Source organism: Mugil cephalus, chromosome 21 (genome assembly GCF_022458985.1).
Source record: "Mugil cephalus isolate CIBA_MC_2020 chromosome 21, CIBA_Mcephalus_1.1, whole genome shotgun sequence".
NCBI classification, from domain to species: Eukaryota; Metazoa; Chordata; class Actinopteri; order Mugiliformes; family Mugilidae; genus Mugil; species Mugil cephalus.
Window position 1 is genome coordinate 7,463,672 of NC_061790.1, and position 18,149 is coordinate 7,481,820.

An 18,149-nucleotide genomic window follows, 5' to 3' on the forward strand; every position below is an offset into this window, starting at 1 on the left:
TTGTCTTTACAATAGCTTTCTGGGTTTGACTCAACCACAGGATATGTAGCTCAGCTTCCCTGACTCCAGAAAATGTAGAATCCCTCGAGGACGACCTCAGATAGTTTACAGCCTAAAATCCAAGCTTAAAAACTTAAAAACTCAACTTGTACGTTGCCAGAAGCGTAAACACAGTTTAGCGTAACTTTATTACACTGACTTTTTGTTTTACTTGAAGAAACAACCTCATAGAAATCTTTAACCAATGTGAGCAACTTGGCTCTAGGGATGACAGTGTTGGCATTGAGCTGTAAGTAGGTCAGTACATTAGTGAAAGGGAAATATTATAATATTATAACTTGACTATATTGCAGTATACAGATTAACCACAACATTAAAGCTACTGACAAGAGAAACAAATAATATTGAGCATCTTGTTGCAATCCACGTTTCTGCTGGGAAACTCTTGGGTTAGAGCTCGTATGGACGTTACTTAGACATGTACCACCCACCTAGACCAGACTAGACACCCTCCCTCCACAGCAATGACACTCCTTGATGGTAGCGACCATCCCCAGCAGGATGCAGACACAAAAACACTTTAGGAACAACTCAACAAAACATAAAAAAACTGCACAAGGTGTTGACCTGGCTTCCAAATTCACTAGATCCCAAACTGATCTGTGCTATGCTCTGGAACAAGCCTGATCCACAGAGGCCCCTCCCCTCACACCCAAAGACCCCCACTTGCCAGACACCACAGGACAGAAGACCCATGTCCATTCTCTGATGAGGCTCAAGGGACACCTACACAATATTAGGAAGGTGGCCATAATGTTCTACTTGGTCGCATCCAATTCGGATGCACCTTTAAAACCTTCTGGACCGCGTCAATAGTGGAGTTCACTGATGAGCAGCTGCACTAAATCAAACTGTCCTCCTGTTCCTTGTCAATCAAAAGCTACAATCCTCTTATTACCACTTTTTTTTTTCTCTCTCGGCCTCTTTCCACTAGAAGCAATTCAAATAAAAACAATCAGGGTTCCATTGTACGTATATTTGATCCTTTAGCCTTGTTTTGACTTGCCATGGCATTCAGCTGTCATGAAGCTGGAAGAATACTCACGCAGCTATGAGAGCAACTCAACCACACTGCCAGAGAGATTAGCACCAACATGCTGATGGACACTGAAAACCCGATGAATGAGACTCTTTCTACTGGCGATTAAAAAATCCTATCATGCTTGTCTGTGTGTGGGAGAAAAGGAGAAATTCTGCTGTATTGATTGCGCCAGCGTGAATCAATAGATATTTATCTTTGGACACCAAAATGAGAGATGTGTTTACTGAGTCTTCTTGGCGGTGTGTGTTCATCGACGGCGGCGATGCCCAGCAGAGGATTTTCTTCTGCCCATAAAGGCCAAATCACACACACACAGACACACACACACCTGTCAGCTGTAACATTTCCATTTCACACTATCCTCCTGCCGAGCTACCAGCAGGCTTTGACGGATTAGCTCAACCTTGAGAACATTTCAAAGTTGAGCTCACCTCCTCTCGAGTTCACCTGAGCCAAAAGTTTCGTCATAGCCACGCCTTGATTTGCACAAGGAGCTCCGGGGGTCGCAAATAAAAGTGAGGCAAATTGAAAGGGAAGGGAGCTCTGAATTATGGAGCAGATGAAAGTAAATTGTTTGCAGAATTTCGATCAATAATGAATGCCACCTTTTGAAGTGCTAAAAAGTAAGCCAGAACATGATAGGCCTCGCTCAGTTCAATTATTCAGCACTTGTACACATGTGTTACAATGGCTGAAAGGAAATGACAGACCATTTGCTTTCACAAGTAGCCTTGGAGATATTGATCACTCCCGTCTGGTTGCGTTTTTTTTTTTTTTTTTTCTGCACAAAGCCTTCAATATTCTCACAGGCTTTATTCTTAAGCCCACGTCAAGCCAGTAAAATTGAGGATGGAGTTATGCACTGGGGAGCGAGGCGAGTATGCACCTTCATACAGGAAACATCTGCCAGCGCCTGAGGGGGAAGCACAAACCAGGGATTTAAAGTTAACACGGGTCCTGGAAGTCTAAATTTACCTTGTTATTAAGTTCTGAAGCGATGTTGACGAATGTGGCTTCACTTTCTACCGCAGGTTGAATCAATCAATAAATGTGGGGGATACGGAGATAAAGAAAGAAGACTAAGAGATTAATCTGGTGTTAATAATAGCAGCTTCTATGCAGCAGACCACATTTATTTGCTCTTCGATAAGTATCTACATGGTGCCTTTGTGGTCGTGGCCTTGCTCATAAATTTAATTAGATCATTTTAAATTGATGTGAAGACGTGTTTGTGTACAGTGTGTGCGTGTACTGTACTAATTTATTCTCGTCTGAGTATCACTGTCTATAGTCCTGCTGGTGAAATCACATTATTATCTGCCGTCCTTGCAGATTTTTCTGTCTCTGTGTGTGCAAGCTTTTGTTTGATGCTACAGCCTTTCCCTGCAGACTCACATCCAGCTTGTTGTTTGTGTGTCTCCTCCTTCTACCGATTCTCTTGTTGCTCCATTTGAATGCGCATTATGCTGTATGTCAGTGAAATATACGCACATACGCAGCTTTTTAGTTCCGTCCATGCGGCTGTGGCTCGGCGCGGATTCTACATTCTTTACGTGTAAAGAAAATAGCACACTGTTTTGGGGGAAACTCTTTAAATTATTCACCAGCTCTAATTGACGACCTGAATGGGGACTGTACTGGGTTTCTTCCCACTGTTGTGTCCCGCGGAGGATCCTTGGATAGCAGTGAAATGCATCTAATGATGTAATGCAACCACGAGTCCCAGTCCCTGTTGTCTTTTTCTTTGAAGAAACTGTGAATAAATTTTACTTAAATTTAAAGGATGCATTTTGCTTTTCCACATTCATGTAATGTGGTGTTCAGAGGTTATTGAGAATCATCTATTGGACAAGATGGCTCTTAAGACGGCCTAACCTCCTAAAACCTGAGCTTTTATTTGTTATGTACTATTAATTTCTCCAAGGAGCTAAGAAGTATAAAAACTAAGCACCTTCTTTCAGCAGGACGTGTAATCCCAACGTCCTCAAACAGATGCTGTAGCTTTTTACTACTGATAGAATTTGTTAAATTTGAGACGTCAATACATATGAATAGACAAGTTTCAACCATAAATATAAAAATAAAATAAAAATAGATTTCGCTGATATGCCCGCTATCATTCTATCTGCCACTAGATGGCAGATAAAGGCGTCCACTTATGAGGACAAGGGGTCTAAATGAAGCAGAATAAGAAGCTGCCACAAACCTAAAACCTGTCCCCATATGAGGACGCAGGGTTTCAGTAGGTTAAGCGTTACTTAAGAGGAAGTTAATCAGTTCCAGAGATAAAGGTATGAGTAGTGTGTATTTACACAAACAATCTTTTATTGTTTCGAATGATAGACCTTGGGTTGTCCATATTTATCAGATTTTCCATTTAATTTGATGCACAGTTGGATTTAATTAAACTTCAGGAAGCATTTTATGATAATCACACAAGACTCATGATTATGATAATTTCACGAGCACGGTAGGAATAATCTTTCAAGTCAAAGTGCAACAAAGTGCCCAATCTGTTAATCTTTCACTTTTAGATTTAGATTGTTTAGTCTTCTGATTTTGTGTGCTTTTTTTCAAATGCAGCCCAAGAACGAAAAAAGTTACAGTTATTTGCCAAATGTGTCCTGACTACTGGATTTGGTTTAAAGCTGAATTTGGTTTAAAGCCTCTGCTGCTGATAGAATTACTTAAAGTTCAATTAAAACAAACTGTGTGACTTGTCTTTATTTAAGTTTAAAACTCCAAGTAAGTCATTTGTCTTAGAATACTGTCTGGTGTTGTCTTTGACATCCTAATAGGAGGATGCTATCAGATAACTTTATTTGTAAATTGGTTTCATGCAAGGAAGTATGCGAACACAGGACAGAATCAAACACCCAAAACCAATAACCTGCAAGTACCTGAAAACTGCAGAAGTTTGATTTTCAGTGAGACCAGGGACATTTATCAATACCAAGTTTGCAGACTTTGAACTTTGCATGTTTGGTATTTCGGACTTGACCAGTTCGATTCCGTAGGAGGGGAGGACTGTCACTGCAAAAGAAGCGTACTTGATGATGCTTGAGAAATGAATTCTGGGATACCTGGTTGGTCCACGTCTATACAAGCTACCTTCAGATGCATCTTCGATAAAACAGATGGGACAAGAAACATGTTTGATGCGTTCTGCTCCACTAACATTAAATTGAATGTTCAATGACCCAGTGTATGATGCCTCAGTTGTAGATCATCGGAAAAAGCTAAACACATTGTTACGTATTCCATACAAACCACAGAATGACTCAGAATGACTCAGCTTATCACTTCCTGTATCTGCATTCAGTTTTAAAATTTGCTGCCATTTACGAGAAAACGGAACATATGTGGACACACTGAGCAGCTACTTAAGCTAATTAAATACATTACACACTTTTTAAATGTGAAAATACCAAGCATGAACACATTCATGCTGCTGTGTATGCCTATTGTTTCTGTTAATTCAATGAACAACTGTAATTAACCAATGGATCTGGTAATTGGTGAAGCAAAATGTGCATCTGTCACAGTTTCCGAGAAAACGGGGACCACTCAGGGAAAGTGCCAGTTAAAAGAAGTGATAATTACACAAAATGTGTCCATGTGTATAGTTGTGTGTGACGGCCAGTGTTTGATGGTGGAGACAGTTTATCATTTAGTTAGAACTTGGTCTTAAGTGGCTATGGTAAGCGTTGGAGTATAGGGCTAGAAAAGATGGAAACGCAAGTTTGTGTGAGTGTGTGTGTGTGTGTGTGTGTGTGTGTGTGTCAGACAGAGCTGCTGTCTACTTCCTTTTAAAAGCTTTCAGGTGTGAAATACCGTGCAGCACTGATGACAAAGGCATATGGCGCTTGCTCAGTGTCTGTCACAGCTCACATGCCCTCCCACTTACCCCACTTTGCAATCTATCACTCATACACTCACCTGCATGCTATGAGAAATGGAACACAAGTGGATGGAGGAGGGGAATAGATGCCTCTGATGAAAACAACAACAACAACAAAAAAAACAACTACTATTTAAGTATTGCGTAAAGTCAGCCAATGTGACAATAGTGTTTAGATTTACCCAGAGATAAACAGATGGGCAGCAGAGGAAGGACAAAGGATAACTTGACACAATGCACAGTAGTCTACTGAGTCTATTGATTTTTGTTAACAATGTGTGGCTCTGTGTCTGTGTCTTCCTGCAGACTGGTTGGGACTTTCTGTATGGTGCTCCAGAAAGTGGCTGAAGAGGGACACCTAGAGCTGACTGATACGCTCATCGATGACAACAACACGTCCATAAAGGTAAGCTGTTGGTGCTGGCAACAGAGATTTCATTCACACCATAGCACATTAGCAATGGCTGCCAGACAAATAATGTATGTAGCAATGTAATGTAAAGCCAACACTTTACTGAAACACTTTACAGAAATTTTACTGGGCCATATCTTCACACTAAGTTTATTCATTCTCAGTGAGCCAATCACCAGCTGTATAGACAAGAGATGTAGCTCACTAGTGATACGATACGATACGATACGATACGATACAATACGATACGAAGCAATTTTTCTGCTGCACACAAAGCATCATGCTCTAAAGAGCTGAAATCACATTGAGTAGGGTTCTCTTTTTTCTGAATGTCCTCTTTTTTCAAGTTTTCTATTCCATCGCACCTCAATAGCACAATCAGCAGTGTACATTACTCTTCTCCTACCTGTAAGTGTTTCACCGAAATGGCTTTCACTACACTACAAAACAAAAACAGAAGTTGTGCATGTCACTGATGGATTTTCTTCATATCCTATTCACAAGTGCCCCAAAACAAACAAACAAAAAAATAAGTAGAGCCTGCTATTGAGGGAGTCTCAACTTCAGCCTCACCGAAACAACCGTTCTATTCAACTTTTCAAAAAACTGGATTTTATATTCAAGCAGACTCCGTAACGTCCAAGCGTATCAGATATATCAAGATGCATTTGGGAGAGGTGCATAGACATACAAATAATGCGATTCACTCTGTGCATGCATCATACAGCTTAAATAAAGAAAATCTAACCATAAGTCTGCTCAAAGTGAATAATAAAAGGGGAAAATACTGGACTTTAAAACCGTTTAAACAGTTTAAAATACAAAGGCATGAATCAAACAGGTTATTGTTGTAAATGATTCGACTCACCTTACAGCAATATAATTGAAATGAATCGTATTAGCCGGCAAAATGCATTCACAAGCAAATGGGGGGGACGTTAAATGGAGAAATCAATCTTGTGTTCTGCCTGCAGTGGTGTTAGGAGGAGATGTAAAAGCACATCATTTGGCCTCATAAAAACACCAGCAATGAAGGACCTCACATCAAGGAGAACCTGATGGAAATACAACAGTCTATTAGCAACGTCAGCACGTCGGTCACATTATTCCAGATATTAGAAATTAGGTTTAGAGCATCTCAGTGGAGAGCAGCTAAGTGGAAGGGATAACGGTGAGGGTGATTGGGCGGCGAATATGCACTAAGTGAGAATATGTTTATGGAAACGAGGGCAGCATGATGAGGGAGACAGCATGAAGGTTTAAACGACCCCAGGGTACACTGCTGTGTTGCTGAAACTAGGAGTGCTGATGAGATGTTTGAGATGGTAAAACAAAGTGTTTCAAAGAGTGCTTCAGGGTTTACACACATGCTCATACACACATATATAAACTGATGTATGTGCTTCTCATGAACACACACACACTAGAAACAATCCCATTACTGCACACCCTTGTGGCAAGAAACTGGTTAAACTAAACAAGATATAGCCTCAGAGCAACTCTTTCACTTACAACTCTGCACTGGTGTGGTTGCCACGGTAACAAATCGAACTCCTGGCGGACTACGCCACGGTTGCCTTGCGAGGATTTAACGAAGAGGGAGCAGCACGGGGCAAGGCGGAGGGAATGAAGACCCCCGTGTGGAGTTTTCCCTCATCCGTCTTTGTCAGTGGAATAAATTGGCCGCTATCTAATAAACATCAGGTCGCTGTCGGGAGGATAATATTTGTCCAGACACGAATCTCCAGATGATGCTGAAGACAAACTGTGGTGCCAGACACGTTCCTGGGTCGCATTTAACAAACCGTTAGTGTCAATCTGAATCACCCCCCCAACAAATACCAAGGAGGAGACATGATTTATACTCCTGCTCAGTTTGTTGCCAACAGTGAGAGGTTTTTCTATTCACAATTAAATGGAGTGATTCAGACATGCCAGACTGAGCCCTACGGCGTTGGCTGATTTGTGTTTGCAATGGATTGCACTACAAGTTTTGTCTGTAGAGATTTTGTACCAATTTTTACAGGCAAACACAGAAGAGAACAGAAGTAAGTAATGGCCTATAAAAAGCATTTTGAATTTGAGCTTAAATGATCAGATATCTTGCCACTTGAGACACTTATCAGAATATGACTCTATTAACACTTCGTTGGGATTTCAATACAGAGACAAAATTGGCCTCTGCATGCGACTGGATTATACTATAACCAATCAGAGTTATTCTGTGGTAAATAAATTCGACTCAAAGGTGCTCATAAAACCACACAATTTAATCACAGCTCAACAGATCATTGCCAGGAGTTGTTTCAGACCAGCTTTCAACTTTCATTCCATATGACACTGATATTGCATTTTGGAAATCTGAAACATCTCAAGAGAGAATATTTGGTTTGGATCACCTGAAACTAAAAACAAGCTCACTGAATCTTTTAGACAAACGTGACCCTGGAGATCAGATACCAGCCGATGGATGGAACGGTGGGAGTGTGGAGCGATGGGGAGTTCCTGGACGTCCCCGACGATCGTGATGGGATGTTTTCTTTTGAGACGGACAGCTTGCTGTCGGGACAAAGTCACGGGTCGGGCACGTCCCCTGGACGGTCTTTACAGGGATCGATACCAACCTTCAGAAAGTGAGTAAAACACGGACCTCGTCATCCTAATTACTAGACTTTGAGTAGCCATTTTTCAACGCCACTACAGTAAAACAAAATCCATTTTAATGAGGTGCTTTGGTTTTTAAGAGGCCATTTCACTACTGAGGCACACACGGATGAGGGATAATTTCATATTAACAGGCAGATGCAACATTCATACATTCGTTAGGGCTCACGTTGTCGAGATGATGTGACATCTAGAGAGGACCTCGTTCCAGTTATCCAGTTCTTGAGAATAATGCACCTGAATCTCAGTCTGAACTGCTGGACTTGTAGTTTGTATGTTTGTGTTATTGATTTCGTTCCATTTATGAAAACTGCCCTTTTTGAGACCTTTTCTAAAAGTACAGAGATTAAGATGTATAATGCTTGGCATTGGCATCAACCCAGCACAAGTTTAATGTTCAATGCCATTGATTAAATCTCTGTCCAGACAAACTGAAAGGAAAAAGTGCTTATTTCACTCATTGTGTTGTCAGATAATTGGATTTTTTTCAGTAGACTTTATCAACAGTAAAACAAAAAAAGGAAAATACAAACTCGTCAAGGTTTCGTGGTCTAGTTATACAGGTGTGACAAAGAATTAGACAATGACCTGAACGGTAAGAATGTTTCCTCCTCGTGTTTTGGCCTTGTTTCAGAAACGTCCTCTCCGGTTTCATTGTTATTTTGCTGAATAGTATGTTAGATAATCTGTGGGTGGTATTGATTTACACTGAGACTATCTGCACACAGCCAGACCACAAAACCCACCATTATGCTGCACGTTGAATGGGATTGTGAAAGTATGTGTGCTGGCTGATGGCTTCATTCCATTGTGCACCTGAGTTACACTGTTTTACAGCATAAAATTAAAATTACTTGCAGCCTGAGGGGCAGAAAAAGTTGACTAGTCAAGCATCCCACGCGTGTTATATAATGCCTGTCTGTATGTTAGATTATTCATTACACTGCGCATGTAATTGACTTGATGCTCCTCGTTGCTGTCAGTCAGACTTTGTAAAGACTCCTGCTTATGTCCAGAGGAATATAAGTGAATGAATTCCTGAGAAAATGCCAATAACATGAAGCCGAGCCAATAAGTCCGGCTTTAATCTGCCTCAAACTGGCGGTGGCCAGACCGACTGATGGGATTGTGAAAAGTTTTTTAATAGCCTCGCCACTTCCCAGGATATTTCCCTCTGGTTGAGATGTTTGAATCCACCCCAACAAAACTCTGTGAAAGATGTTTAATTGTGTTTTGAATTGCAGCCCCTCCACAGCCACTGTTAATTGTCTTCATTCTCGTAATGAGGCGTGAATGTGCAGGAGATGATAACACGCAATGACTCTGGTTCCTCCAGGGGGGAGGAGGGGGAGGAGGAACAGGGGGAGGAAGAGGTGAAAGAGGGCATAAGCAGTGTAGCCTCGAGGCACATCTTCTCTAACCTGCTGGGGATTTTACAACCTTTATGGTTTTCTGTGTTTGCTTTACCTTCTCTTTCTCACAATATCTTATAAATGCTCTCCCCAGGTATCAGTTATGATAGCATCATAACATTAATACCATTTTCTGACTCTCCTTCTGAGACTTTAACAAGTTTTGTCACTTTTATCTTTGGGAAACTCTTGTGAGTTTAATTATGAATGAAAGAAAGAACAAACAGAAGCAACTCTGCCAGAACAGTCCACAGAGTATTCTTGCTATATTATCAGCCGCAGCCTAAAGGTCATGTATTTTGAGTTTTTGCTCATCACAGTTTTCAATGGATATTGAATTTCATTGCATTTTTATAGCGATTCTGCAAAAGACTGCAGCTGGCTTATTAATGCATCCCAGTCCCTCTTCATTCCGTTAAACGGGTAAAATTGTGCGTGAAGTTTGACGTCCCGCTGCTGCCACTTCGCCCACGCCTCCCTCTTAATCTCCTTCAGGCCCATACAGTGATTTATGGCGGTGAACCCGTAAAGCATTTTGTGCTATCCGTGAGTGGTTTTGTGATTACTGTAAAATGAATCGCCTTCTCCGTGATTTTACTGTCGTTGAAGCTGCCGAATAGCGCGTGCAGGAGGTGCACACGGGGCGGACATGAAGAGAACCGATCTGAGGTTCCAGGTGTTTTTTGATACGAAGACATCAAATGCTTGAAAGAAAGCAACAATGAGATAAAGCGTGATCCTTCTTTAACACTGGGCGGAGAGCCAAAACAGAAGAGGTTTTCCTGCTGAGACAATCCAAAAAAAGATGAATGAAACAAATTACTGTAAATAGTAATTGTCTTTATTCAGACAATTTAAATATGCATGAGCTATTTAGCCTTTAGTGTCTGGATTGCCACTGTTGAACATGATAATGCACTCAAACCAGCGTTGATTTAAAGAATTTATTGTGATTTATTTATTTATTTATTTTTTTGCACATGAGTGCATGATTCATGTCTTTGTCAGCGTAGATTGGCGTATCTTCAAAGAGAGCTGTCTGGCTGTCACGTGGTGGTGATGTATCTCCATACGGCGCAGTGCTCTGATGCAGGTGTTTTGTGTGGTCTTTTATCTCACTGGGTCCACGAAAGAGCAGCAACCTCTCCCCGTGGAAACATTCACAACAACAAGAGATACAGTCTGTCGTGGACATCATATACAGTATGGAGATATTAATCTTAAATATAGATTCCTTTATTGTTGGTTTCCCTCATGTCGACGGATTAAACAGATGATTAGGCAGCACGTATTATTTGTTGAAGCCGGAAACAAGATTCTTCTTCTAGCCATAAAACATAAGCTCTTATTGATATTTCATATGCGGCCTTCAGAAACACAAGCCGTGATATACAGTTACTGCTGTAAGTTGTCAGCTTTCGAATGCGCAGCGAGCCCTTGTCAGGGAAAATCAGTGAATTAGGACTCTGCTGACACACTTCACTCAATGATTAGGCTTTACTGAGTCACTTTTTGCTCAAGGCTTAGAGATGAAGTATATATATATCATAACAGCTTTTATTTATTAATTTTTTATACAATGTTTTTTTTCCAATTAAAAATTGTCAGTCCTTACAGCCTTAAGTTATTTGACATGTTATTTTTTCCCTCCTTAGCTCTCCTCCTGCTTGTTTGCTTCTGCCGAGACTGCGGCAGTTGTCTCTTGAATCTTCTTTGTGCTTGTCTGCTCCTGTGTCGGGTGTGCAGTGGTATATGTCCGCCTCTATCAAACAGACAGTGTGTAAAATGTGAACCCTCTGAATTTGTAAGTGTCCCCTTTGTGCTGTCTCTTTGTTCCGAGCCCTGACGAGGGAGCAGACGGTGGTGATGTGAAGACATGCGTCTCGGGGTAAATCTTTTGGTTCGGTTTGTGCGTGTCCTGGATAGGAATTGAATTTCTTAAACGTCGCCAGATATGTCGAAACATAAGAACCCTATTGGCTCTTCGATGCGCTCCGAGTCAGTGTGTGCTGTCCAGATATCTTTTTCCCAGTCTGCTTGATGCAATAACAGAGTAAAAAATGCAAGAGCTCTATTTGGAGTGACTATTAAAATTTAAAAAGCAATGCATGTTCACAGAAGAACTGTTGTTGCATAATGTTCATTCTCCTTTCTTCCGCTTCATGTTTCCTTTTCCTGCTCTCTCAGCTCACACAGCAGCTTCCTACATCATAGACCCATTCATAAATATTACTATGTTATTGTACAGATGCATTTATCCTCCAGATTAATACACAAAAAATCACAAATAAACATAAAACAGCGACCAGTGATTCTTCAGAAAGTGTTTCATTTGCTGTATGTAGGCCACGGAGACTCGGAGGACTCATTTTGTGTGTGAAGGCATTAAACTTTCATAAGCTTTTAACTATGAGATGAACTAATGAGGATGAAGTTATAAGCAGACACCGACTACAACAACGACAGACACAGGAATATCAATTACTGAACCAATTAAGCTTCTTGTAGAGAAATGAAGCAGTGACACAAAACCCTAGAGTAGAGATATCAATATCACACCTATAATTCATAATACTGATGTTTTCATTCTATTTCAATGTGGTGTAGAGAGTAAACAGTAAATATCTCACTACTGTCACTGTTGGAGAAAACAAAACAGTACTTGACTGACTGGCAGAGGAGGAATCCAGCCACAGAAAGAAATCAAAGTCTGTTTTTCATTTCTGAACTGTTTTATCAGTCAGAGATGGTCTTTCTCGGGCTCAGATCTAATGGATGCTGACTGCATCGAAATACTGCATGTTCATCCAGTCCATGCATGACGGAGAGAGAACAGGTGTCTCAAGGGTATCTCACTGAGCTCCATTCAGAGGAACTCCCAGAGCAGAACCTATACTATATGTTAATGAATTATTAATCTCTGCTGAGTTGTTGTTTTTTTTTTGTCTTCCGCGTAGTTTATGTTTTGTGTGTGGCTGTACTTTAGGATAATGCTGAAAAACTAAGAATCACCGCTGAAAGAACCAAAACGTCCCAGAATGTACAATGGATTAATTATTCCAATGAACCTTATCACAAGTGTGACAGTGGAAAGAATACAATGTAGTAGTTATCCATCCAAACGGTATCTGAACAGTTACTGTTAATTAAAAGATTATATCAGCAACCTCAGTAAGCTAAAATTACTTTCTGCATTTATGAATAAGAACGGGCCAAACATAGAGCCCTATGGTACTCCGTTCGAAAGAAAGCAACAATGAGATTAAGCATGATCATAACAGAAGAGGTTTTCCTGCTGAGACAATCAAAAAAAATATGAATGAAAGAAATTACTATAAATAGTAATTGTCTTTATTCAGGCAATATGCGCAAGCTATTTGCATCAGCTCAGCATTTAGTGCCTGGATCACCACTGTTGTAAATTATAATGCACGTAAAACTTTCTACATTTATGAATAAGAATGGGCCATGCATAGAGCCTTGCGGTACTCCCTTGGTTTTTAAAAGGATGTTGACATGAGACCAGGTCAGTGTATATCAGAAAAATAGCGTCATGATTCAAAAGCTAATGTTCCTTGTTTAGTAAAACCCAACTGCATTAAGCTAATACAACAGTACTGTAGTACTGCTAGTACTGTAGCGTAGTGTCGTTTCTTTCCCAGATAAAGACAAATACCATTTAATACAAGTGGCTTTTATTGCATATATAGAATATATAGTTTAGATAAGCACATAGTTATCAAGAGATTTCAGAATTTTCCAGAGTTGTTTTGAAACTGAGTGATAGTTATTCATGCTGTCTAGCGAGCAGATGAAAGAAGATGATAAAGGCTTGGTTCACAGCCATCAAATCAGTGACATAACAATGCAAAAAAGTTCAAAGCCAGTCCTCTGAGTCAACTGCAGTTTACATACTTATCCTCCCTGACTGATCGTGCTGCGTGACATGCTCATTAAAGATAACTTGGAGAGAAATATTTTATACCTGGTTTGAAACTCCTGTTTTTTAGAGAGTGAGCTGTCAGTGAAATATTCTGCTTCAGTTTGATCATTCATTTCTATTGCAATTTACATGTCCAGTGAGACAATTTATTCAGGCTTCCATGTATTATTGATCGGCACACAATTATCCCCAGATATACAGTTTGCTTTTCAGCTTTAATAAGACATGCACAGATAGCATGCTTCTCTGCTTTGCTGCTTTTTGAACATACAATAGCTGTGTTGCTGTGCAGTGTTACTGTTGCATTTATGGTCTTTGTTTCTGAACAAAGAAAATAAGATGAGAGGAAATAACTGGTGTAACATCACCTTCAACTCATTTCCTCTTTATATTTTCTGTCGTCTTTTAAGTCATGACTTCACTTGCTAAGTCCCAAAGCACCAAGTGAATCTGCATACTGTTACCTGAACCGGAAATCCCAGTTGCAAACTTTCTTTGCCATTGAATTGATATCTTTGAAGGTCACATTTCATCAGTAAAGAAGGAAAAAAGAAGGTTAGTCTCATTGTAAACTCAAACACGTCCTTCTGCTGAAAGTATTTGTCTGTGATGTTTGCCTATGTTCTTACTTGGCTCAGCATATGAAAGGAAAAGATAATGAAAGTTTTTTTTTGTTTTTTTACCTCAAGTCTTCTCTGCAGTAGACCTGCAGTGTCTTCACATGTAAGCGATTCATGAACAACTGTCCTCAGCTGCAATATAAATTGCCCTGACCTTAAAACAGCAGCGTTGGTCATTTGTTCTACAACTTGACCTATGTGTATTTTCCTGACAAATGACCTCCTGCAACCACAAATAATACAGTTCTCTGTCAGGAGCTTAGAGGGAAGTATCGTGGTGGTTCTTGCAGCACTGCAAAAATCCTGATAGTTTCACATCACTCACCTGTTGTCTTTTCCTGACTGTCCTTTGACAGTTCAGGGACATTTAAATTGTAGTTTTAGTCTCCTAGATTTAAAAAGGCATAAAACAGAGAGGAAGTATTTCGGTGTTATATTTCTTTTATGGTCATTTGAATTATTTAAAACAGGATTGATCTTCTGTCTGGTGAAGATAGTGCTGGTGTGGATTTACACCTTCAACTTTATGACAATTCAGACATGAGTTTCAACTTTCTTAATCGACTTATGCGAGCCCTAAGCTGCGTTGCTCATGTCTCTGTGAAGATGAAAGGTGTTTCTGAGTTATGCTTCATTCCTGAATAATTTTCTTGCAATTTCAAGATGAAACATTTTTATTTATTTATTTATTTTTGTGTAATTGCTTAAGGAGGAGGAGGTTATAATTATGTTAAGGTTCCAGTTAGTCATGTAGTTGGGTACAGCATTTCCATTTAGATTTTCTGTATTTAAATGTAAACTATTTGTAAATTCTCCTGTTGTCAAAGGTATTTTGTTGTTTGTGTGCTTTACCCAGGCTAGCAGTTTCATTAAAAACTTACTTGCTATCACATATTCCCTAAAAAACTCTGCTACTGAGATTTGCTTTATTTTAAACAGCTGATCAAACATCTACCACGTTGTTTCTGGCTCTGAATAAATAGACTCCCTCTTGATACGGACGTTCTGTTTTGTAGACTTTTTCTTGTAGACTTTAGGAATCATATTCATCTTGTAATTTAGAAGCAATGAAGACTGGAGTAAAATATAAAAGTACACTATTAATTGAGCTGTAAGAATCTAAATAAACTTGGGAGGCAGCCTGGTCGTGTCTGTACGAAGGTCTTTATTTGTGCAGAGCCCAACCCCTCTATCCTTCTCCTCTTCCGTCTCCTCTCTTTGTATCTCCAGCCACTTCTTTCGCCCTCCCTCCTCTCCGCTCTGCATCCGCCTCTCACCTGTCCAGCTGTTCTCAGCCATCTACCTGGATGGTCTGCACTGTTTGCACCAGACAGGGGAAGCATATGGAAATATAGTTTTAAACAGCAATAAGCTTGGGGTGGATTTATGGTGATTTAAACCTCCTTGTGGTGTCTTTCATGTGGTACGTATTTGTGTCTTTTCTTCTTGTTGTTTGTGGCTAAATCTTAAGGAGGTGGTTTTGGTTTGCAGCAAGAGTTTGTGACTACAAATGCAACTTAAGTTAAATTTTATTACTGATTGTTTTCTTTTTTCAGTCAGTCAATGTGTCTTTGAATTTAAAGTACACACTTCTGCCAGTTTCCTGCAAGTTGACTATTTGATATTTATATATAGTATTCAGTCATAACAAAGTGTTCATTGTTTTTCATGCAGAACTGTTTATTCAAACTTGCCTCTCAGGTGGTAATAAAACTTTTGCCTTACAAGGATGATGTCATAGAATGAGAAACTAAAATAATATCTTCAGTGCCAATGACTTTGATTCTCTGTAACCTAATGGGAGGAGTTTCGATTTACACGTTAAACAGATGTTTTAAGACCACTTTTATTAAATTCGTCTGCACCATATACCTCACATGATGTTGTTTATTTAACTTTTTCCATGTTGCCTGAATTGAAGTTGGGCGTTGCCTAGGAATAATTGCTTGGGGCAGATCAGAGCTGAACTCTGATACACATGACTCTATGCTGGAAGAAACAAAAGGAAAACCCTCCTATTCATTAATTTCCGGACATGTATCCATATCCGCAGCACATTGGACGGTCGCACTCATTTTTAATTATTAAGGTCCCTCATTTGTCGTCCCGCTGATGCCATCGCAAGCTCTTTGTTGCTGCGGTGATATGTGATCCAGACAATATCAATGTGGAGACATTCGATGCTCTTGTTTTTGTGATTGAGGGTCTGGAGAATTGGTTGGTGGTGATGGGGGGATTAAATAAACCGGAATTAAATGTTCAGCCAGGTTACAAGGCATCCTTGATATATGGGCGACATTATGGTGTTGAATTGCATCCGAGGAGGCAAAAAAAAAAAAAACGTGAGCACGGGGTTAGGTTCACCATTTAAAAAGCAATCTCCTCTTAAGGTATGTACCTACTGATGCACAGCGGACTTAATTAGAAACGTATGAAGTCGTTTGATCCGGGGACATTTCAGACAGTTCATTTCCTTCTTATCTCTTCTTTCCACTGTTTTCTTCTGCTTCACTAGAGCAGGGAGGGGAGTTTTCTCAGCCATGAAGCTTGGCAAGATCAAGAGCTCTAGAGATGACCACAAGAGAGGAGGTAAAACGGGACATTTAGTTAACTACCTCTATTTATTTACATCCTGTCGAAAATGAATGCCATCCGTTGTCTGTTATTATTTACTGTTGTGCTTGGTTTGGAGCAGATGAGCCAGCCATCCTGGACATGGAGGACCTGGACAGGAAGGCGATGCGTCTCGCTGGAGCACTGGATCCGGACACCATCTCCTTGGCCTCCGTCACCGCCGTCACCACCAACGTCTCCAATAAGAGGTCTGTGACAGTGGCTCACACTAAGTAGTGGACATCCTTCAAATGCGAACTGCTCAGCTGCGAAGTCGATTTCAAGAGGCTCGTAATGCTTCCAAACCCTCATGCTGGTGCTGTGGAGTAGGCTTGACAAGAGCTGCTGGGACTCTGTGGAACCGCTCCAGATTACATTATCTGAAGCTGTTCTACAAGCAGATAAATAAGGAGATCTCAACATGTGCACTTCTTGAAAAATAACTGAAGCTGACTGCGCAGTGCCCCAGTGTCTCACTCCACACAGCAGGTCTTATACCAACTATCAGGACGACTGAAATTTAGAATTACTGTAAATTCACATCGCCATAATTCCTCAGTTTCAACTTGTGGCAAACATGAGAACATGACCTCCCAGTTACAAAGATAAATCACTGATTGTGTTGCATTTCTTTAGGTCGAAGCCAGACATCAAGATGGAGCCAAGCTCTGGACGACCAGTGGATTATCAGGTGTGTGTTGGAGGTGCTGGTAAATTAAAGCTAAGCTAGGCTAATTGTTTCCTGACTCCAGACGACACACTCTAGTCACACATCTAGCTGTCTGGTTTCTCTCTAAATGCAACGAAACTTCAACCATGAACCAAACTGCAGTTATTTTTAGTTTTTACAAAAGTCAAAGCTTGAAAATGTCAATTAACTGTTCACACTGGGGTTTTGTTCCTAACACTGCTTTGTATAAGCATCTCGGTTTTCTTGAAAATCAGCTTTCTTGAGGTGTCTTAACGAAACATCGGTGAAGGGAGGTTCCCACTGGAAAACCCCAATGAAGTACTGCATACTGCCTACTGTTGTTGGCTAGGCTAGTTAGCTGGTTTCTTCTTAAAGGTGGCTAGCTGGTAGCTGACTGCTAGCCTGCTGGTTGGTTTTCACTTGGACTTCTGGGATTGTAACATCTTACCTTGTGCAATAATGAATGCAGGACTGGTTGTCTAGTCTAACTGGAAACCTGCAAAAATAAGGACGTGGCGTAGCTTTGTTTTAATGCTAGCCCATGGCCCGATTTCCACGGCCTATTTAATTTAAAAACACAAGTATTCAGTTGTGTACACCAGACTGAAACCTTGTGATTGCCAATTACAGTGCAGACCCCCCCTCTTTCTCTATCTCTCTCTTTTATTTCCCGCTAGTCTTCTTCGTCATTCGACTGCTAATTAAACCGGGGGGATATTGCTTGCATGTACAAACCTTCAACATGGATCCAGTTAGGCCTTCACATACTACATTAGTTTAGCCTGGGGAGA

The 18,149-nt window shown here is 40.4% G+C and overlaps 1 protein-coding gene across 16 annotated transcripts in view; it reads left to right on the forward strand.

The window, feature by feature from the left end:
- Positions 1-18,149, forward strand: part of otofa (otoferlin a) — a 66,977-nt gene that overhangs the window by 22,540 nt on the left and 26,288 nt on the right. For all 16 annotated transcript variants that reach the window (XM_047574172.1, XM_047574179.1, XM_047574178.1 and 13 more), the window contains exons 4-8: positions 5,310-5,409; positions 7,849-8,048; positions 16,570-16,643; positions 16,750-16,876; positions 17,304-17,358. In XM_047574172.1, coding sequence (XP_047430128.1) covers positions 5,310-5,409; positions 7,849-8,048; positions 16,570-16,643; positions 16,750-16,876; positions 17,304-17,358 — 556 coding nt within the window. The remainder of the gene's footprint in view (positions 1-5,309; positions 5,410-7,848; positions 8,049-16,569; positions 16,644-16,749; positions 16,877-17,303; positions 17,359-18,149) is intronic.